Below are 23,758 nucleotides of genomic sequence, written 5' to 3' on the forward strand. Positions count from 1 at the left end.
GATGTTGTGTCTAAACTGAAGAAGGGAGGGCATGCCTGGCCTCCTATCATGGCCAGGAGCTCAGTTTTTAAGGTTTCTCTAGGTTCCCTTTGGCCAAGAGTGTATTTATTCAGTCAGGTGGGGGCCTTAGGATTTTATTTTTAGTTCTCATCCCTAAGAAGCCAAACAAGTTTCTGCTTTGCTCTGCAAAGCTGCCACCGTGCTATCAGAATGCTTGAACAGACCACAGAATGATGAGGAAGCATGGAGGTGAGAAAGACCACATGGCCTAGATGAATGGGTGAGGCCTTCCTTCCTGGACCTCTAGCCCAGCTCAGCTGCCTGCCTAATACTGCTGTGTCAGTGACTCTGGACCATGCTATATGGAACAGAAGAACCACCCACTGATCCCTGCCACGGAATCATGACAAATAATGAATCACGGTTTTGTAGGCAATAAGTTTTGGAGTTTTCTTACACAGCAGTAGATGATTGAAACAATTTAGAAATGAGTATTATCACCACTTTCCCAATAAGGAAACTGAGGCACAAGGAGGTTAGGTGACTTTCTTAAGATGCAGAGAAATTAGAAGAAGGGAGGGGAAGCCCTGCCAAGTTTTTCCACGGTCAGACCAGGTCACTCTGGAGAGTGAGGGTCCCCTCAAGCCACTATATTTTCAGGAACAGGGCAACGAGGCTGGAGAGGGGTCTGAATTCCTGTCCATAGGAGGAATAACTGAATAAGTCACCTGGAGAAAAGAAATCTTGCCAAGGGCAGTATATAAAGCACTGAATCATCTTATGAACAAGATCAAAAGACAAATGGACAGACTCCCCGATTTGCCCTCTGCCTTCCATTCCATACTTCATTCTGATGGAGTGGTCTACTGGGTAGTAGTGAGATTCAGTCCCTGGTGCTGGACAAGTAGAGGTCGAACTATTGCTTGGCTAAGTGGCTTGGAGAAGAGCTGGCCATTGGGTAAGAAGTTGGTGAGAGACGATCTCCAAGAGCCCTCTCAACTCTGAAAGCCAAAAGTTCAGCCAAGACCTTATAAGGCAAAGAGGAATGGAGACATAAGAACTACATTCAGCTAAACCATAGTAGTTTTCAGAAGTTCCGCCCTAGATGAGTAAAAAATGAGGCCAAAGAAGCAGGTATGCTCTGGGGGTCTGGCCAGAGCAGGGCAGCTTCCCAGAAGTCCCACTGTGGGTTCCCCTGGCGGTCCTCGGTGGTCAATTTGTACAGAGTGTTTGGAAGCCTGGCTCCCCAGGTGGGCCGGCTGAAGGTTTCTGGGGAGACACAGTTGGTGGCAAGAGAGCTGATGGACACAGACCTTGATGTCATGGGGCCCTTGAAGATGGGATCACCCATGGATCTCATTTTTCTTGATGAATTTGTCCCCGATCTCCTGAGAACCCCTGAAGAGTATGACTTCACTCCCTCCTTCCTACTTCCCACCTGCAAGTCTCTGTCCACAAAAGAACAAGCAACTAATTAGCTGCCAAGCTGCTTCCACAGATCTTGCCACAGCAAATGTCGGTCGATACATCTACACTCAGGAAAAACAAACCTGAGCATAAAAGAAAGGCACTGATGCATCCCACAGCCCCTCTCTGCCCCAGGATGAGCCAGCGATGATTGAAAAGTGTCTTCTGCAGCACGTTAGAGAGCACCTTGAGTTAATTAGGAGCCGAGCTTCACACTCCTGTTAGTGCAGCAGAAAAAAATTAAACGATAAATATTTTCTTGTTTAAAATGTCCTGGGGGACAACTTGAAATGTTTCCTTTGTGAAGAATTTCTCACTGGAGTCATAAAAAAAGAGAGGGGTATCATTTATTTAGTTTCAACTATGAGACTTCGTGGCTTTTTAAAGGGATGCTATATTTTTGCAGCTATTTTAGAACCGTAACTTCCCCCTATTAAACATATCAAAATGAAAATTCTATTCAAGCAAGTTATTTTAAATCAAATATAAATTTATGTACTAAATTGAAATTGGCAGTAGCAGCCGTGTTTTTAAACAAATTTCAAACAATATTTAGTTAAAACCATTTTTTCTGCATGTCAAAGAAAAATGCAAGATTTAAGTAATCATGCAAAAACACATTTTCAGGTTTATATTATACCCATCCTGCAGGGTTCTGAGAACGGGCCCCTGAAATGACAGCATCAGCAACATCTGGGCACTAATGTATGGATAGCAAAATTCTGCCACTGTTCTAGGAAAAGGAAATCAAGTTAGAAGAGGCCTGATGACACCTCGAGAGTAAATAAATCACAAGTGACAGTGTCTTGGTTGACCCCTAATTGTTTTGCCCCCAGAGCTACACTGCCTACAAGACGGATCTTCACCTTCTAAAAATGACTTTTGTGTTTCCTCCAGTGTTACCGGTAGTAATGAGCTTCTCTTGGGGTCTGCTAATTTAAGTCAGCACTGATATTAGTTTACAGCACTTAAATGTCTCCCACTCATAACAGAGCAATCCTTTGGCTTTCATCTCAACCCAGTTAATTTACAGTAATAGGTAGAAGACTGATGGTTAAATTACATGTTTTATCAATTACAAGGCAGAAAAATGAATTAAAGCAGCATGGGAAGCATATTTTATTCATTGTTCAGAAGAGTATAACTTACTTTTCATTGTGTTCAGAGCATTCTAGCTCCTTAATGCATTGGTGGAATACCGAGTTACAGTCGATCAGCATAATGGAGGTGGTTTGGAAGGGCTGCCGAGGACGATGGGTACATTTCCCAAATGGACTGCGGCCTTTGCAAAAGATGGGGATGAGGTGTGCCTTCCTCAGCAAAATGCCAAACCCTTGGCAGCAGTCAGCCCAGCAGATCAGCCTGCACAGCCAGGGCAGGTCAATGCAAAAGTGTCCAGACCATGCTACTCAGGCTAACCTGTGCCCAACTAAGCAGCACGGCAGCCTCTCTCACAGAGACACCATATACCCCAGAGCATGGCACTAGTTTCAGGGCCTTCCAGAAATAAGACAGAATCAAACCATTTCTGGCCAAAGGAGGGCCCCACCCACTCCAAGGAGGGGCCCTGGACCTAGCATCAGCATGTCCCAAAGGTGTATTCTGAGCAGAAAAAAATCTTCCAAGAGAGTGTGCTCTTAAGCTTAGGACAGGACTCCAGACAGCACCAGTGCTCCCAGTCTGAGCATCTGGGTCTATTAATCATGGACAGAGAAGGCTGGAAACACTGGGCAACCCTGGAAAACATGGCAAGGACCATGGCATGGAAGAGCAGGCCTGTGTTCACTGTGCCAACCCAGGCAGTGGAGAGGCCTATGTCCCCATGGGCTCCTCCTGGTGGGGGTGTGGGCCAGGCAGCACCTACCAAGACCTCCCAGTCCTGGAAGAACAGGAGAGGCTGTTTCACACCCAGCCGGCAGGCTCTGAAGGCTGAGCATCACAGTGGTACAGCAGTCAACACCCACATTCACCTTAGTCCCAGATAAGAGAGAATACTAGAAAGAAGTGGGTGACCACTCCCTTCTGGAGAGGCTCAGAGCATGTGCCCTCTGGGGGCTGGTTCCCTGTGAACATACCTGCCTCAGCTGTGGTATCTGATGCAGCCGCCAAACACCATGGGCAGCCAGAGGGACTTAGCTTATCTGAGTTTCCCCCGCCTCTTCACATGAAACACTGGATATTTCAGGGGACAAAGAGGCCTACCATATGATCCAGTGAGCCAAGGAGGAAGCAGGGTCATTTGCACACTCCCAGGATCTCACGCTGCCCAGGGGATGTCATTCAGCCAGTGATGGGCTTGAGGCCACAACCTCTCTTGGACAGTGATCTAGATCAGTCTTTTCTGGGCTCCTTCCAATGCTTCAGTCCAAAAGGTCAGGCAGGAAGCGGGTACTACACAACCACTACAGCTTGATCCAGAACCTAGTCATGCCATGCTCAGTTCTTCTAACCGTCAGAGTAAGACAGCTCCCATTGCCCCAAGGCCCCCAGCATCAAAGTAGATGAGCCTAACCTCTCCTTTCTTTTTCCCAACATCCAATCCAAGGAGTAAGGAAATCATCATTATTAGCTAAATGGATATGGCAGCATGGAAATACAATTTTTAATTAGTGCTATGATTTTATAACTTCTTTGTGCATGTGGTCAGGTGATCAGCTCAGGACAAAATTCTCTAACACTTATCTTCTCAGAATAACATCTAATTAGTACAATGAACAATGTTCAATGTCCTTAAGATCCCAGCAGCTACAGACAATAAAAGTTTACCTCTTGCTGCAGTAATGTCCATGGTGGGCCAGATGTTGGCCTCATCTGTCTCTGTGGTCCCCAAGGTAGACTCAGCAGGAGAGGTAGGAGAGAAGATTGGAGGTCACTGGCAGTTTTTAAAGCACCAGGCCTGGAAGTGGATGCTGTCACTCCTGCCTAATCCCACTGGCCAGAACCCTGTCACATGGCCCCAACCTAAGCACAAAGGACACTTAGAGAGCAACCCACGGAGATTTGGTGACACTAATGGTCTGTCCCAAATGTGTTGTAAAATCATGTGCACCTTGGCCTCTCCTCCCTTCTCCCAGGGCAAGCTAAACACTAGAGGATTCAGGAGGTCCCTGGGGTAAGCATTCTATTCACTGGTCATTCCCACATTAATCCTGCCACGTCCCTGCGGCACTACTCAGCCCCCAACCCCGGGCTGCCACGAAGACCGGGACACTAGTACTAGTGACTCTCCTGAATGTGGCATGGCATCTCATTCTCATGAGCATGGTCGCAGGCATTAGAATGCTCACATGAATGACAGGACTGAAAGGAAGAGAGGCTGAGCCCAAGGCCACTGGGTGAGGACTACCAGGGCAGCCTCAACTGCAGGGTCTTATGCAGGGCTCAGGAATCCAGTGAGATGAGGCTGTGTGAAGGGGTAAACCTCAGGAGTGACTCAGGGCAAGTCAGGGGCACGCTGTTTGGCACTGAGTCTAGGGTGAGGTCCTGGCTTACCATGGAACTAACCACAGAGCGACCAGGACTTAGCAAAGAGGACCCATTCACCCTGGAAAGGGCACTCCCTGGGGTTTGGAAGAGGCTGTTAGCTCTGAGACCTGAAGGTTCTTGAGGGCTCCACCAGGGCTTCCAGCTTAGCCTGAAAGTCTGTCCCAAGTCTCAGGCCCCAGGTCCTGGGCTCACTCATGGCTCCCAGCTGGACTTCCACAGGCTCAAGGCCTGGGCTGTGCAGCCCTGGGAGTAAGGGCTTTAGGGGCGGTGGCCAGTTGGGAAGGATCAGGAAGGTGCAGGGAGCCAGTGTTCTGACTTCAAAGCCCCTGCTCTCTGCAGAACATGGTGCTGACCTCAACACACTGTCCCTGTGGCACACCACGTATGCTGAAGATTTTCTAAGAGGACCACATGTAGCCTCATGACACAGAAGTAGGGCACTCCCAGGGCTGATCTGCTGGCTGCAGACATGTGGATCATAGCAAGTGCATTTGGAGTTCACAGGTGACAGCGTCACTGTGGAATCTGTTGGAAGAAGCTTCAGGAGAAAGTCATCAGCAAGGAAAGAGGCTAGACAAATGATTTGTCTTAACTCCTTAAGGAGCGAACATTCCTCAACCAAAAACTCATTTGTCTCCAATTTTTACACTGCCTTTTAAAATCTGCATTCTGGACAGTCATGGGTCATGGCTACAGGCTCCTGTGATAAGGCAGCAGGGAGGAGGCTTCCCTTCTTGGCACTGAACTTCATTCTGATCTGTATTATTTATGTAAAACTCAGAGGTTCAGTTCCTGGTTGGGTGTCAGATGGATAAACCTTTTTAAGATTGATCTGAGGCCCCAATCAGAATTACCAGGGATAAGGAACGCTGGGTGATTGCTTTCTAAAACATGCCTACAGTTTTCCAAGATGCTGCTGTGGAGGATCTTATCAAAAGACTTGGTAAAAAGTATTTTAGAAGTTGTTTCTTCAGGCAGTCTCCTTCTACACAAGGTGAAAAATGAAGACTTCTCAGAGAGCCAGTCTTTGATCAGGTTGAAAAGAGATGAATTCAGACAGCAAAGACCTCAAACTATCATAAATTCCAAAGGCAGGCCAATGGGAGGACTGCAGACATCCTGAGCCCTGCAGGAGGTCCCCAGGGACTGTCATCACACACCAGGAAGCAGGGCACTACCTTCCCCATGCTGGGACTCCCGAACTCTGTTGCACACTCATTTCATGGCACAAGCAATGATATTATTAGAGGAGGGGAGATTGTTCCTACGAACAGACCAAACAAGTGATACAGTGACCAAAATGGGTTTTGAAGCCGTAATTATGATAAGAATTCATATTTGTATAGGCCCTTGGTGCTTATACAGCACTATCTCAGATGATCCAGTGATGAATCTGAGACAAGTATCTTCATTTTTACAGATAAAGAAACCAGGCCTCAGCCTGTGAAAGGTGGAACACACCTGCCTGTATTCTACATAAGCGACAGTGTCACAGTAATTACAAACCCCTATGATAATTCTCAGTGTTTCTATCTGTTCCCACTCCTATAAAATGTTCATGCACAGACTCTACTTCTTGACCCTATAATAATGCATAATCACAGCAACAGCACTTACACTCACCGGGCACTAAGCCTGGGGAAATCCTCAGAACACTTCCACATTGCCGAGGAGGAAATGGAGAGTCGCCCAGGTTACACAGGTGTTGGCGGTGGAGGACCTGTCTGACCCTGAGCCCCCGTCATGAGCTCACACTAAACCTCTGCAGCATCGCCCTTTCTTAAGATGTTGTTGTCCCGGATATCTGCTACAGCCCAGCTTCATTCCACATTCTCTGCTCACTTCATTCTATTCAATTCTCATAGATGTGTGAGGGATATGCCACTACCCCATTTAACAGAGAGAAAAACTGAGTCTGAACTTGTCCTGACATTTATTATCACTATGCAGTGGTGTCAGGATTGAAACCAGATCTGTCTGAGGCTAAAATCTGTGAAGTTTCCATGATGGTCTCACACCATCTCAGATTTACAATGTAATGAGTGCTTATCTTTTTACAATTTGAGTGAGTTCCGGGTGTGAGGCATCTGACTAGAGACATGTGAGTAGAAATCTTTGTCAATATTGCTATTGTTAATCTCATTTTCTCCTCTGGACTGAGTTGAGGCTTCTGGATCATCCAGTGTTCTGGGAACTGTTCCCAAGACGGATCGTTCTTTGCAAAATGAGCTGTGGCAGCATCCTGATGTGGGCAGGTGCTCCCTGCAGGCAGGGATGTGTGCAGACCCTGATCAGAGGACCTGGAAAGTACTTGCCGCTTGATTTCAGTCTGAGGAGCTTGAAGGGACTGTCACCCTACATGCCTGCAGAAAAGAGAGGGAAAAATCACTCTTTGTTTTCTGGAAATGATGAATGGGCATTCCAGGCTGCAGAAACACTGAACAGGCTGACCTGGTCCCGACACATGAGGTCAGAGAGTATGATGGTAATCAGATGGCAGCAGCCCGTGACTGGGGCATGGGAAGTGCTGAATGCATTAGCTGATCGCTTTTCTTTTCAACTTTAACGTTATTTAAATTTTATGTTGATGCAAACGTTACAGAGCAAAACATGAAAGCTCCTTCACCATTCCGACCACTCCCTCCCAGAGGGTAAGTTTTCCGTGCTATTTCTATAGGTTAACATGTAACTTGCAGACTCTGGGGAGAGGACAGTAACAGACATTGGGATGGAACTGTATTAATATTATTTTTCTGGTGTTCTTATTTCTGAGCAATTCATCTTAAAACCTTTGGTATGTACTTCATTCTGGTATGGTCTTACCAGAAATGATTTAATCACTCCCCTATGACCGAGGAACAAGTTGTTTCACATTTTCTGCAGTAAAAAAGGTTACACTGAGGATTGTTATGCATACGTTTTTGTGCATTATTTTTTTCTTAGAACAAATTCTCAAAATCCAACACAAGGTTACAGGACATTTTATTTTAAAATTGTTTTGGACATTGCAAAATTGCTTTCAAAAAGTCTTTATCAAATTAAGTTCCATCAAAAGTGTATGAGAATGCCCATTTCTGCATGCAGTTCCCATTACATGGTCATTAAGTACTGACCGCCTTTTAAATTGAGAATCTTATGACGTATTTATTGACCATTTGTACTTCTTCTATTAATTCCTTGTTAACACCCTTTACCCATTTTTCGATTGGATTGTCTTTTATTTTAACAACATATTTTATTTACTTATATTGGATAACCCAGTATATCCAAAAATCAGCATTTCAACAAGTAATCAATATAAATTATTAATGAAATAGTTTACATCTTTTTTTTTTTTTTTTTTTTTTTTTTTTTTGAGACGGAGTTTCGCTCTTGTTACCCAGGCTGGAGTGCAATGGCGCGATCTCGGCTCACCGCAACCTCCGCCTCCCGGGTTCAGGCAATTCTCCTGCCTCAGCCTCCTGAGTAGCTGGGATTACAGGCACGCACCACCGTGCCCAGCTAATTTTTTGTATTTTTAGTAGAGACGGGGTTTCACCATGTTGACCAGGATGGTCTCGATCTGTTGACCTCGTGATCCACCCGCCTCGGCCTCCCAAAGTGCTGGGATTACAGGCGTGAGCCACTGCGCCCGGCCTAGTTTACATCTTTTATAGTAAATCTTTGGAATCCACTTATAGCATATCAGATTTACATACCAAGTTTTTATCAAATGTATGTGATCTGTATTTAGATCTTATCAAATTTGAAGTAGATTCACGTGCCCAAATTGGTTCAGATATACTGTAGTAGGTAGAATAATGGCTCCCCAAAATATGTGCCTCTCCTTATCCCTGGAACGTGGGAATATGTTATGTTACATGATAAGCATTTAATTAAGGTTGCAGATTGAATTAAGGTTGCTAGCCCTCTAACCTTAAAGAAATTATCCTGGATTATCCAGGTGGATCTAATATAATCACAAGGGTTCCTTAGAGTGGAAAGGGAGGCAGACAAGATGGTTAGAGAGCAATTTGAAGATGTGAGGCTTTGAAGATGGTAGAAGGGTGTAGGAAGCTTTTAAAACCTGGAAAAGTGAGAAGCAGATCCTCCCCTAGAGCTCCAGAAGGAAGAGCCCTGCCAGCTATTGAGTGTCACCCAGTAAGACCATTACAGACTTCTGACCTTCAGAACTGTAAGAAAATAAATTTTTGTTGTTTTGAGCCACTACTTTTATAGTAATCTGTTAGGAAATAATACATATACCTAAAACTTTTTTGATAACTGAATCAAATATCAGGTTTTCCTTAACAGCTTTATTGAGGTATAATTGACGTACAAAGAACTGCACGTTTCATGGACACAGTTTGGTAAGTTTTAATATAGATATACATCTGTGACACTATCACCACAATCAAGGCAACAAACATATCCAGCACTACCAAAAGCTTCCTTGTATTCTGTTGTAATCCCTCCTCCCATTCCCTTTGCCCCTCCTGACCCCTGGCCCCAGGCTGGCCTGATTATTTCTCATTTTCTACAATTTTATAGAAATGGAATCACACAGTACATACTCTGGCTTGTTGTCTATCTTCTTTCCCTAGGCATAATTATTTAGAGAGGCACCTATGTTACAGCATGCATTAAGAGTTCATTCACTGGTATTGCTGAGTAGTAATGCACTGTATGAAGGTACCACAGTTTGCTTATCATTCAAACTGGTGATGGCCATTTGGGTTACAGATAATTTTTGGATATTAGAAATAAAACTGCGATGATTTGTATACAAATCTCTGTATGGAAATATGCTCCCATTTCTCTTGTGTAAATACATAGGAGGAGAATGGCTGGATCATATCCCAGGTATATGTTTAACTCTTTTTTCACCCAGGCTGGAGTGCAGTGGTACCATCTCAGCTCACTGCAATCTCTGCCTCTCGGGTTCCAGTGATTCTCCTGCCTCCACCTCCCAAGTAGCTGGGACTACAGGTGCATGCCACCACGCCTGGCTAATTTGTGTGTGTGTGTGTGTGTGGGTATTTTTTAATAGAAACAGGGTTTTGCCATATTGGCCAGGCTGTCTTGAACTCCCGGCCTCATGATCTGCCCGTCTCTGCCTCCCAAAGTGCTGGGATTACAGGCATGAGCCACCGAGCCCAACCTATGTTTAACTCTTTAAGAGACTGCTAAACTATTTTCCAAAGTGATTGTCATTTAACATTATCACCAACAGTGTACAAGAATTCTAGGTCCTCTGCACCCATACCAACACTTATTCTGGTCAGTCTTTTTATTTTATCTAATAGATGTATAGTGGTATCCAATTATGGGTTTAATTTACATTTTCCTAACTGCTAATAATGTTAAAGATCATCTCATGAGCTTGTCTTCTAACCCTATATCTTCTATGGTAATTACCTGTTTAAATCTTTTGCCTATTTATTTAAATTGGATTGTTCCCTTATTATAGAATTTTGATGGTGTTTTTTATGTATTTTGGGTACAAGTCCTTTATCAGATATATGATATTCAAATACTTTTCCCAGTATGTAATTTGTCTTTTCACTCTCTTAATGTGTTTGAAAAGGAGTTTTTTAATTTAAATAAGTCATGTTTATAAATTAGTTCTTTTTGGAGTCAAGCATCTGATGTCGTATGCAAGAACTCTTTGTCTAATCCAAAATCATAAAGGTTTTCTACTAGAAGTTTTATAGTCTCAGATTTTGCATTTAGGTATATCATTCATTTTGAGTATATTTTTATATATGGTGTGAGGTATGAACTGAGATTCATTTTTTTTTGCATACAAATATGCAGTTGTTCCACTGTCATTTGTTGAAACACTATCTTTCCTCCAGTAACTTGCCTTTACACCTTTGTCAAAATCAATTATCCGTATGTGGAGATAGATAGATAGATAGATAGATAGATAGATAGATAGATAGATAGGTATGGAGGTATATATGGGTCTCTTCTGACCTTTCTGTTCTGTTTCATTAATCAGTTTTAATGCTAATACCTCATTGTTTTGATTACTGTAGCTTTACAATATCTTGAAATCAAGTAGTATTAGAACTCCAGCTTTATTATTCCATTTCAAAATGAGCATATTTGCCAAAGCATTTTATGAGGCTAGCCTTACCCCTACATAAATCTAGCCAAAGACATTACAAGACAAGGACACTATATATCAATATTCTTTGTCAACACAGTTGAAAAAATTCTCAACCAAATTTTATCAACTGGAATCCAACAATATATAAAAAAGAAAATACATAATGACCAAGTGGGTTTTATCTCAAAAATGAAAGGTTGATTTAATGTTTGAAAATTAATGTAATTTATCATACTAATGAATGAAGAAAGAGAAAAAAATAATCATCTAAGAGATTCAGAAAAAGTATCTGACAAAATTCAATATTGATTCCTGATAAACTTAGGGATGCATATCATCCCTTGTTCACTAAAAACTACAAATTACTGTTGGGAAAAATGAAAGCTCTAAATAAATGAGGAATTATACTGTGTTCATTGATCAGAAGACTTATTATTGATAGGATGTCAATTCTCCCCAAATCGATCTATGCAATCCCAGTCACAATCCCAGTAGGCATTTTTCAATTAATAGAAATTGACCAGCTGATTCTAAAATTCATATAGAAGTTTAAAGGGCCTAGAATAGCCAGATAAATTTGAAATAGAATAATCAAGTTGGGGTTCTAATACTACTAGATTTAAGGTCAGATGGTTAGCAACTTCAATTCGATATGCAACTTTAGTTAAATGCTTGCCATGTAACATAACATATTCGCATGTTCCAGGGATTAGGACAGGTACACTTTTGGGGAGCCATTATTCTACCTACTACAGTATATCTGAACCAATTTGGGCACGTGAATCTACTTCAAATTTGATAAGATCTAAATACAGATCACATGTATTTGATAAAAACTTGGTATGTAAATCTTATATGCTATAAGGGGATTCCAAAGATTTACTATAAAAGATGTAAACTATTTCATTAATAATTTTATATTGATTACTTGTTGAAATGCTGATTTTTGGATATATTGGGTTATCCAATATAAATAGATAAAATATATTGTTAAAATAAAAGATAACCCAATCGAAAAATGGGTAAAGGGTATTGACAAGGAATTAATAGAAGAAATACAAATGGTCAATAAATAGGTCATAAGATTCTTCATTTAACAGGACAATCAGTACTTAACGACCATGCAATGGGAACAGCATACAGAAATGGGCATTCTCATACACTTTTAATGGAACATAATTTGATAAAGACTTTTTGAAAGCAATTATGCAATGTCTAAAACTTGCAAATACTGAGCCCTCCTAGATGAAGACAGAATGGTACATTCTTTTTCCATTAGCTACTTACACCAATGGACTGCATTTGTGTGGAGCCAGAGGTGCATTAAGTCAGCTGCCACCTCTCAGGAGGAACTTAGATACGTAGGCTGAGCAATTCCCTAACAGAGCAAATGAACATGACCTCGGACAAATGGGGAAGGGGGAAAGCCCAACATTTGTGGAAATCTATCATGTGCCTGGAGTTTGTACACTCTTTCTGTACCCAGGTGCCCATCTGCAAACTGTGCAGTTCTAGGTGCAAACTGTGTGCCTGATTCCCTCCCAGAGATAAACAGTCAAGCCCTGACCTGGTACTATAGTAGGAAGGCCAGCTGACAAAGTGCTGATACTCACTTTGTGCTCCTAGAAGAATTCCCAGGACCCTCATAGTTGAGGGCACTGTTTGAGGTGTTAGAAGCAGGTACTGGTCCTTGTCACCTGCATGTGCCCAAAGCACAGAATCTTGGCAAAAACCAGGCTCTCTAAGGCCACTGGGGCCAGATATCAAATCATTTAATCCTCAAGACAGCCTCATGAAGCAGATACTATTATTGTCCTCATTTTCCAGGTGAGGAAACAGGGGTGCTGAGTGAGCTCATGGAAAAGGCCTCATCCTCTGGCCACCTTCCCTTAGTGCCCCTAGACCAGTGGTTCTCAAAGCGCATTCTCCAGGGCTTGCAGCATCAGAAAAATGGTTAGAAATAACAAATGGTCCCACTTTCCCCAGACCTATAGAGTCAGAAACTCGAGGGTGGGGTCCAGCATTATTCTGATTCAACCCTTCCACTATTAGAAGTTAGATCAGGCTGGGTGGGGTGACTCATGCCTGTAATCCCAACACTTTGGAAGGCCAAAGCAAGATGATTGCTTGTGCCCAGGAGTTCAAGACCAGCATGGGCAACATAGGGAGACCCGATTTCTACTGAAACTTTAAAAATAGCAAAATTTAGCTGGGCGTGGTGGCACACACCTGTGATCCCAATTAGAGGTTGAGATGAGAGGATCACTGGAGCCCAGGAAGTCGAGGCTGCAGTGAACCAAGATCTCACCACTGCACTCCAGCCTCAGCCACAGAGCAAGACCCTGTCTCAAAAAGAATAAATCAAATCACAAAAACCTACCAATAAATACATTATAGTAAAAACAAAGGCTAAAAAGTACTCAAAATATATCATTTCCTAACTTCACGTACTATGACTTCACATACTATGCCTTAAGCTCTGATGGTTACTGACCTCTATTGCATCTGTGTGGTGCAAACACTATGGTGCACCTCTTCTCAGCTCCATATGCAATGATGTCATAAAATAGGCTATAGAGGGGGAGGGTATTTATATCACCGAGGTTAGCAAACACTCCAAATCAAGGTACTTTATTTTTCTCAGAGAGCTCGTTGTTAACCACCACCAAAACACCAGGCTCTCCATGTTTTAACAAGCCCTGAGGTGACTCCAAGCCATGCTCAAGGTAGATCCCTACCCTGAGCGTCTCAGCTGAATCCTACATTCTGACTCCATTCATGTCTTTTCATCACAGATTTAGCAAATGTCATACCAGGGACTGGAGAGCAGTCTCCCTCTACTACCCAGGCCCCCACCCCGCACCCAGTCCTGAAGCCCCTGGGATCAAAGCCACATTCTTGACGTGTAGGAGACAGAGGAATCTGAGCAGCCAAGGGCCAGTAATAGGACCCCCTGCAGCGGTGGAGGCCACACTGGGATTTCCCTGAGCGGTTAGCAGTGGATCCCACAGTCACAGCCTGGCTCTCCACTGTGGCTTCCTGCAAACAAAGTCAGCTGTTGGCTGCCATGATAAAGGTAAGGAAGCAAAGAGTAAAGCCTGGGGCTTCAGCATCAGGCATACGTGAGCCAACGTCCACAGCACACCCTTGTGGGCAGTGGGCACAGAGCTGGTTGCATCTCACCTCTCTGACCTCTGTCTGCTTGTCTGGGAAGACAGGAATAGTAGTACCTACCTCCTGGGTCCTCTACATTAAATCCAATAATTTAAGCAAAGAGCCAGAAATATAGTACAGTCTTCATAAACAGAAGCTATTACTGCTTTTCCATTTAGCAGTAGTAGAAAGCAATGTCAATGTCAATATTGTTACTCTCTTTGTATGGATGACAGGTATTGGGACACAGAAAAAACAGCAGAGTACCCAGAATTACACAGAAACTCGGTTACTGAAATAGCAAATGCCCAAGATGCATCCCATTAGCCAGTGATGGATCTCACCCACACCCTCTAATGAGCACATTTCTCCATCCTGGGGCTGCAATCCTAATTTATTTCCAGTAGCTCCAAGTTCTCTAACAGGAAAGTAACTGTTAATTCAGTTACAAAGATTACCAGCTGGTTCTCTGGTTTATTGCTGTAATTCCTCTAAAGCAAGCATCTGCGGATAAAGACGATGTTCTGCCTTTCTGCATTAATGTTGCTTAAATGAGAAGAGGCATTTCCACGTGTCCTTGCAGTGCAAGATTCCAGCAGCACGTGGGAGGCGCCCATCACCCTGTGAAAGGCAAGATTTGCCTGGAAAATATGGGAGGGGGTGCTCTGTGAGCACACATAGAGGTGGGAGCAGGAGGCAACCTGGATGTAGCAGGTGACTTTGCCCCTCACCTGGGCAAATGCAGGCACAGGGATGCTGTGCCCCACTAGGTGTGGAGCCCTGACAAACAGTAATACCAGGCAATTATTTAGCAAACACACAGTTCCCACTGTGTACCAGGCACTGCTCTAAGAACTTCCAAGGGCTAATTCATTTGATGCTACAAACATCCCCACAAATTACTTTATTATTCCTGTTTCACAGATAAGGAAACTGGTCACAGACTGGTTGAGCAATCTTCCTGTAGCTGAGCCAGGATTTGAACCCAGGTAGTTGGTTGCAGGGATGGAGTTTAAAATGAGTTTTCCATTGAGAGGACCAGAAATGTGTAGTCAAGCCATATGAAGTCTGAGTTGAGCAAAACCAAGCATGAATGAAATAAAGAAAGGCCTCAGCAGAGCTCACAGTTACTGACATACAGAAGAAGGATAAAGGAGGCTCTGCCTAACGTGGGGGTTGGGGAAGGGTCAATCGCAGCAGTATCACAACACCTCGTCTTCACGAGTAGGACTTACCACACAGGAATCTGGCATCTCAACCCTCCTGAGACGTGTGAGTTGGTGTCCCATTGTGCAGATATGGAAACTGAGGTTCAGAGACATTGAGCGGCTTACCTGAGGTCATACAGCCTGGAAGTGCAAGGCTGAGACTCAAAGCCAGCCTCCCCATCCCTCTACCCCGTGCTTTTTTTCTGCATTTTTCAGCCCAGCTTCCAGACGTCAGCATTAGAGACAGAGGTGAAGCAGCCCTCTGTCATGCATTCACAGGCACCCCAGGCACCTGGCACTCTCAGTGCAGAATACCACGTGCATGGTACCTGACTCCTATCTCATAGGTAAAGAAATGAAATCTCACCTAGCCAAGAGGTGGCAGGACTGGACGCACACAGATCTGTTGGTCCTTTCCCCCATGTCGCCTGAGGAGCCAGGCTGCCAGGCTTCTCCCGGACACTTACCAGCCTAAAACCCTGTTGGCCCAGAAAGGCCATAGGCAGCACACTGGATCAGGCACTCTCAGAGATGGGAGCCTCCCTCCCTGCTCCGGAGTTGTCCCTGCCTGTGGGCAGAGCTCCTCCAACCATGTGTGCAGACAACAGTGTCTATCCCAGTCCACCTGGGACCCTGAGTAGGTCTCATCTCTGCCTGGGAGAAGAGGCATGTGCCCCTCCCTGAGGCCCTGCCTTCCCAGCCAGGGCCTGGAGGGCCCCAGGTCCAACCCTCCACTCTCCAGGGCCACTGACGACAGCAGTCCCCTCCCCATTATCTCATGCTCCTTGTGTTTGTGTTTGCCTCCTTTTTAGGGATTTATTTCTCTACAAGGGACCCAGGTGACCGAACTTCTTCCTGGCCCTGAGGACCCAGGAAAGCACCTCTTTGAGATCAGCCCAGGTAGGCCTGAGCACCTTCCAGCTCTGCTGCCCTGGTGGGGGTGTCCCCATGCCCCTGGCCTTGGAAGGGCGGACTTTCACGACGCTCCTCCCCCGGGAGCCGCAGCACTGTCTCCAGGCACAACTCAGAAATGTGGGCCAAATTGACAGGATACTCACATGGGAAAGAAATTAGAAAGTCCTATCAATTATCTGGATAATGAGCTCTTGGGTAATTGGAAAATGAGGATTTTTAAATTCACAGTAAATGCAAGGAAACTAGTCAATGGGAACATCTTAGGTTGAAAATCTAAACACAATACCTGGAAATAAAGCCAGGGAAAAACAGTAGCACAACCGGAGAATATTTAAGTAAGGATGATTATAAATTCCAAGGCAGAGAATTGGGCTGTGGCAGGAGGGAGGGGAATAATGTCGCCTAAAGAACTGCTCTGCTGTCGCATTAGCAGTCACAAAACAACATTTTAAACTCGTGAGTTTTACAATGTCGTTGTTAATGAACTAAGTAAAAGTGCCTTCCAGATAAGCCGGTGTGCATGGCAGGTCTGGCGCTGCTGCCAGGGAGTCTTTTCTTTAGCTTGGCCCCCCCAAGAAGCAGAGCCTGAGACCAGGATCTGGCATGAGGAAGGGAGTCAGGGAAGGGAGGAAAGCCAGCCAGGGAGTGCTAGTGAGTGGATTGCTGCTGCAGGCACCCAGGCTCAGTTCCCGCAGGGGCTTTAGGACATAGTGCAAAACAGGCCTCAGAGGGGTCTCACCCAAGAAGTGAGGCTGGGGCTCTACCCACCCACTCCCACACCCGAGTCATTGAGAACCACTTTCTGGGGAGTAACTGGCATTTCTGGCCTACCCTCACATGGACCAAACTCTTCGGACAGAGACAGCCTTCAGGGATAGTTGCAGGTGCTTGAGGAAGGAGGCTACTGGCATCGTGATGGGAACAGTGAGTGCCGAGGGGTCTGGGCAGGGCACCGAGTGTCAGCTGAATTTAGACATCCTGGGAGGTGGTGGCTGTGAAGTGACTGTGCTAGGGCCTCACTGGGGCCCTGTGAGCCAGTAAGTCTATGACTGGTCACAAAGCAGTAAAGCCACCCCAGCCACTCTGAGAATTGATCTGTCTATTGGCTGTCCACTGAGGGAGCACCCCAGGCTCAGGCCTCTCCAAGATCAGGTATGAGTGGATCCTGCCTGGGACAGGGACATGCCTACCTTTGCCCCGTCCACACTAGAGTTCCCAGGGGCACAGGCTGAAGTTGAGTGCAGGAACACCCTTTCCAGCCTCATGCCCCTGGGCAAAATTCAAGTACCTGTGATTTCATTTGGGTGTTCCTTTTCATCTAATGCAAGAATCTTTGTAGTAAAACTGCACATCAGAAGGTGGTAATGAAGGGCTCCTGGGGTATGGGGTAGAAAACAGGGGTTGACTGTGAAACCAGGAGAAAGGGTCTCAGCTATTACGATAGAGAAGACATGCAAGTAATGAGGTAGGCAGGGTCCTGCCATCTAGAGGAGGGTACGGCCCCGGGCCTGGGGAGAGGGGTGGTGAGTCAAGGCTAGAACTAGAAGGTAGAGGTCGACACACTCCAGCCATCAATTCAGAAAGGCACTGAGTGTGTGACCCATAGACCAGATAAGGGACACCACCTGTGTGCATGTTCATTATCTGGGCCAGAGCTATTTACAAGAATTTATTTGACTCTTGCCAGCAGTGTCAGGGGTATGGGGGGAGGTAGGAGAAGACCCTTTGCCATATAAGGTAACATAGTCACAAGGTTCCAGAAATTAGAAGATGGATATCTTTGAGGATCATTATTCTGCCTCTCACAGTACTCCCAACATCCCTCTAAGATAGGGAATATCATTATACCTATTGTACAAAAGCAGACAGTGGGGATTAGAAAGAATTTCCAGCTAGACACACAGCTAGCGGCGGGGCTGGGGCTTGAGCCTAGGCATTCTGGCTTTTAGCTATACACTTACCTTGCCCTCTAACACAGGCACCTGGCCATCTGAGGCCCCCTACAGATTCTAGCATTTTCCCCACCTGGGCTGGGGATGTCTAAGGACTTGGTTATGGAAAGGAAATTTCCGGAACTCCTTTGTCTCAAGCCTGCCTCTGCACCAGGTTCCTGCAGATCCCCACAGCTGCTCCCCAGAGCTGCCCATCTCTGTCCTCCAGCCTTTGTGTGGCTGCTGAGCAGCTCAGGGAGAACAAGACGGGTGGTGGGTGGTGAACAGTCCAGTTAGCCTTTGCAGAGTGTGGTGCAGCTATCTGCAGAGCAGAGCACAATGCCAGTGCTGCCTAGGGCCCGAGGTGGTCCCCACTGCTCCCCCTCTGCCAGGGGCTCCAGATTTGGGGTGCTTCCTATCAGCCTGCTCAGTTGGGACCTGGGAGGCTACATTTGAGGCTCATGCTTGGTTCTGGCTGCAGCTGGCAAAACTCCCCATCCTTCATAGCCCATGTAGGTGTCCAGCCAGAGGGGTAAGGTGAATCTCCTGAGGCCAAACAGCTGGAAGGTTGGGGAGCCTGGACCCTCCCAGGCCAGCCTGACCCCAGAAGCATGGGCTTCCTGTTACAGCAGTTTCTGACTAAGCCTTCAGCTATAGGCCATGTTGGGGCTAAGAATGAATAAGAAGAAGATTGGATGAACCTACCTTAAACCACAGCAACACGCCATCACAGGAAGTCCAAGAAACCCATTCATGCCCAACTCAGCAAACTGCTAGTGTGACCACAGCTTTGAGCCAGGCTTGAGTGGCCCTGAGATGAGCAGAGTCCAGTCTCTGCCCTTAAGGAGTCTGCGGACATTTTCTTTCTGAGTTCAAGGCACCATAAGGACTTATCTTCGCTAGGCTGAGGACAGTTACCTGGGGGAAGGAACGGGACGTATCACCAAGTGGGCCATGCCAGTGTGCACCAAGCACGGCCTCCCCAGGGAAATGTGCAAAGGCCAAGAGGAAATTCAGGCTTCGGGGGAGAGGAGTAGCTAGTGAAGCTGAGAGGACAAGGGGCTTCTCCCACAATTCCGAGGGTGCCGGGTGGCAGACTCTGAGAGCAGTGAACTACCAGTGCAGGAAGGAGCCCAACAGCTATGTCTGGGGTCTGGGCCTAGGCCAGGAACTCAGGGCAGGTTATGAGGAAGAAGGATCAACTTGGGATCACTTGCAGGCGATGTGTGTGCTGGCCTGGGGCACAGGTCAGCCATGCCACAGCGGGTCCCTCACTCTCCAGCCTGTACCCCCAAAGAGGGGGGAAAACTTGACAACTCTTGGAAATGTGACAGAATTCCAAATATGGTCATGCGTAGAATCAGCTACGTACATTTTAAGTCACAGTTCCATTTGTGCTCTTCAACGGTATAAAAAGTGACAATTTTTTTCAAAGTAGAATCAAAAATGAGGAAACATTATACTGTGAGTGCCATCTAGTGGAGAGATCTGCCCGTTCTGGGCCAGGAGGTGCAGGACTGATTGCCTACCCCCAGCCCTTCAGCCAGCACAGCTAGGCAAGAGTGGAGCTGAGGCCAGACCCTCTGGCTTCCAAAGCCACATACTAAGACTGCCCTCCAACACAGGCACCTGGCCATCTGGGGACTTCTACAGACTCTAGCATTTTTCCCACCTGGGCTGGAGTTCTTGGAACTTGATAGAGGATGCACCTCTGGTTCCAAAAGCATCTGAGAACGTGCATGTCCAGCCACTGAGCGAGGCACAGAAAGAACACTGTTATAAGGGACTTTGGTGCCAGCGGGACTTCTGTTGTGTTGCGGCTGTGGCCCGCCACTGCTTCCTCCCCATGGTCAGTATATAAAGCGTACTGAGAGGTGGGAGCAATTGCTTTGGGCAGAGGCTAGGGTCTGTTCCCTGAAGCTGTGGAAACACGCAGGAGAACCACTTATAAAGTTTCAGGGAGGCTGAGAGAAAGGGTGATTGGCATTCGTGTCTTTCTTGGACAGTTGCTTACACACAAGATTTGCTTTTTATGGTTACGAGGCAAGGAAAATCTAACTGGGGAGTGATGGCAAATGGGGTTCTGCCAAGCAGAGAGTGCAGCCAGGCATACCTCCTGCCTGTTCCCAAGAGGAGCAGAGGGTGAAGCTTCTGTAGGACCACAGGCCTGGCCACTGATGGAAGAAAGAGGGTGACATGAGCCCTCAGACTTTCCAGAATTCTCATAGTGCAAGACAGACAGGCAAGATGCCACCTGCAGGAAGTCAGCTGAGATTTGGGATCAGAACTCACAACAGACCCCCAGTGCCCAGAAGAGCTGGTTGGGAGGGTGCCCTCGCCCACGTTCACAACACCATCCACCAGGGAGGGACCTGCAACCTTGCCTGGCAAGCAAAGAGATGTCTGCGCTTCCCCTCTGCCTCCTTCCCACCCCAGTGCCCAGGGTGCAGTTCAGGGAAGTGTCTAGGAGAAGTAACCCCCATCTATGCCAGCACACCCCAATCCCCAAGGGCCACAATGCTGGAGGAGCAGCACAGAAAGAGTTTGAACCAGTTGTAAAGGAACAGAAGTAAGGATTGGAGAGATCCTTAATGAAACCATTAGAATAACTAAGACTGGCACACACTCTGGGCCCTGGGAAAATCGCCAAGTGAGCAGCTACTCAAAGGGAAGGTGAGAAGTGATAGGCATAGTTATTGAGAAAATAAAACCGTTTCATGTTTATTCTCCAGTGAGCATGGCTTCTTTGTATTAGGGTAGGTGAACTGCTGGAACAACCCCCAAATCTCAGGATCTTGACACAATAGAATGTATTTGTTTTTCACATAAAGTTAAAAATGAACACTTTTGATTTTCAGGCAGTTGGTCTCCCAGCATCTTCCTGTCTCTTGGTTTCACCATCTGAAACCTATGGCTCGCAAAAGCATCCTGGTTGTTTCCATGCTAGGAAGCCATCATGCCTGGGAGGTGTGTTGGTCTAGGCCTGGAAGTGGCCCTATCATCCCCTCACAGCCCATTGGCCAGAATGCAGGTGCCTGGCTATACCTAGGAGCAAGACAGTCTGGGAAATGGAGTCCAGCTCTTCCCAGAAGGAAGGCAAGGCTGGTTTGGTCAACAGTCAGTATTTCTGCCATTCTGTATAATGAGCTGTTACGTGGAGTAAGACAGACACCTTCCTACCCTCACAGAATTAGCAAGGTCAGGGAGACAGCAGGAAGGCAGACATTGAGTCACAGCATGAGAAGGGCTAGGAGGAGGGTAAAAAGACAGGCAATTGTGTGAGCCTGGAGGAAGGGACCCTAATGCATCAGAGAGTACATGGGACTTCCAGGATAAAGTGACAACGACCCCGCTCTTTGAGAGTTAAGTGAGAGTCAGCCAGTTGAAGAGTCGGGGAGAGCAGCTGGCAGAAGCAGCAATGGGCAAGCACAGTGGGCACTGGGGCTGAGTGTCTCCTTCACACCTTAGTTCCAAGGCACTCAGCACAGGTAACTGCATTTAACGTAAGGCTTGGAAGCAACAGGAGGTTAACCTTTCTGCCAGAATGAAAAGTGCTCCTCTGTGGCAGAAGAAGAGCATCAGGCAGTGGTTCTCAAGCTTTAGCGAGCCTCCCCTCATCTGGAGCGCTTGCTAAAACATTGCTGAGTGGGCTCAGTGTCCAAGGTAGAGAGGCTGCCCTGGTGTAGACAGTGGGAGACTTAGAATCCTCGAAGGGTGAATGAGATGGGCCTCACAGTGGGGTGAGTGAGCGGAGGTCTGAGTTAACGGGGAGCAGGCAAAGCTATAACCAACATTTTAATTACAATAGTTACTACTCCAGGAGGAAGAGGGCCGTATAATATATGAGCTGCTAGTTTGTGCTTTGATCTCCTGGCCCTTTTTTCTCCCTAGGCCACTTGCCTCAGGGGAAGGTGAGGCTCCTGGAGCAGAAAGCAGAAATGCCCTGCTCTCTCACCCCAGATAATTGATGTGGACAGGGAGGGGTGGGGGAAGCATTCCCCTAGACTAGTCACCCTGCCCACAGCAATGCCCCAGGAAGGTGACAGGCCTGGTGCTACCAGGAAAGCTAGCTCCAGGCACTGGAGTCTCACCTCAGGCAGACATGCCATGGTCAAGAAAGGCAGGGGAGCTACCCAGCTTCCAGCCCCAAGTGACTGCAGGTGAAGACATCAGGGGACCATGAGGGACCAAGAACAGCCCATCCTTTTTTTTCCAGGCCGAATGTAAGCCTGATCACACCAAAGGGGGACCCCTTCCCTCCATCTCAATAGTAACTGGGACTAAACTTCCTGCCAGCCTGGGAAAATAGGGCTTAGAGATAGAATTAACATGATTCTTTCTAATAAATATATTTGTTGAGTTTCTGAGGTTGCAGACAAAGGTGTATATGAGTGCTAGTGGACTAAACATTCAGAGTTCCTTCTAAGGAACGAGGCTGAGCACACCATGTTTATCCTCACCACACTCCTGAGACTAACCTCTACTAACCCATCTAATAGGCGAGGCCCCTGGGATGCTGACAAGTGAAGTAACTTGCTGGGATCCAAGGGCCAGTGAGCAGTGGAGCTGCCGCTTGAGCCAGCTCTAACCTCAGAGCCCTGCTCTTCCTCAGTGCACTAAGGTTGTCTCCCCAGGGCAGGCATGAAGGAACCAGGCCCCACAAAGAGACTAAGACTCAAGGACCCCCATGTCCTGCCCACCTGGTACTCCTCTCTCGTCAGGGCAGCTGCCTGGCAAACCCTGCCCCTTCCAGCCCTTTGAAAGCTGTCTGCCCCTTGCAGACTTGATCCTAGGGGCCTCTCAGATCTGGGCATTTTGCTGATGTGGTTATCCAGCCCCAGGCCAAGTTTAGGCCTCCCTTTAAATCCACAAGCGGGGGTGGGGAGTGGAGAGGCCTGCTTTGGCACTCTGGGCAAAAAGAGTTGCTAAGATCTCAGAGCAGGCCTGTCCCCAAAAGACGTCCGTGTTTGGTGAGATAAATTAGGTCATCTGTAAAGCTTTGTAACTCATTGCTAATATCCGTCTTCTGGCATTTGCACAATGCTATCGAAGGGAACCAAGTGTGTTGGTGCTATCGAAGGGAACCAAGTGGGTTGGTGCTATCGAAGGGAACCAAGTGGGTTGGCTGCAGGCTTGAGACCAGAGCCATAAGTCTTTCTAGCGAGTAACTGTAAATGGGCTGGGGCCGGGGGAGTAGATATTAAGAGTCCTGGTGGGAGCAGGTTGCAGAACCCAGCTCTGGCTAACTCTAGCAAAGGGAAAATTCACCAGAAGCCGAGGAGTGGGGTGAGATGGGAGTGGCACCTGTGGATGGGGCAGGCGGCTGGGCTGCCAAGGGTCCAGGAGCCGGGGTGGTGGTCTGTGATGGGAAGGCTGAATCTCACCTGACTCTGTAGTCCCGGCATGGCTCACTTGCTCAAAGCCCCATCTCAGTATCTGTATTTAGGCCACATGCCCACCCCTGACAACACTGGAGTGGTGAGAAAGGGCCTGTCCACTCTGGC

General features: G+C 46.6%; 1 protein-coding gene across 1 annotated transcript in view; it reads left to right on the forward strand.

The window, feature by feature from the left end:
* Positions 1-23,758, forward strand: part of ARHGAP22 (Rho GTPase activating protein 22) — a 224,306-nt gene that overhangs the window by 102,386 nt on the left and 98,162 nt on the right. Inside the window, exon 4 of the mRNA XM_064370060.1 lies at positions 16,221-16,308. Coding sequence (XP_064226130.1) covers positions 16,221-16,308 — 88 coding nt within the window. The remainder of the gene's footprint in view (positions 1-16,220; positions 16,309-23,758) is intronic.

The sequence above is a fragment of the Aotus nancymaae genome, unplaced genomic scaffold (genome assembly GCF_030222135.1).
Source record: "Aotus nancymaae isolate 86718 unplaced genomic scaffold, 86718_ANA_hifiasm-v0.15.2.pri h1tg000099l, whole genome shotgun sequence".
Lineage (NCBI taxonomy): Eukaryota > Metazoa > Chordata > Mammalia > Primates > Aotidae > Aotus > Aotus nancymaae.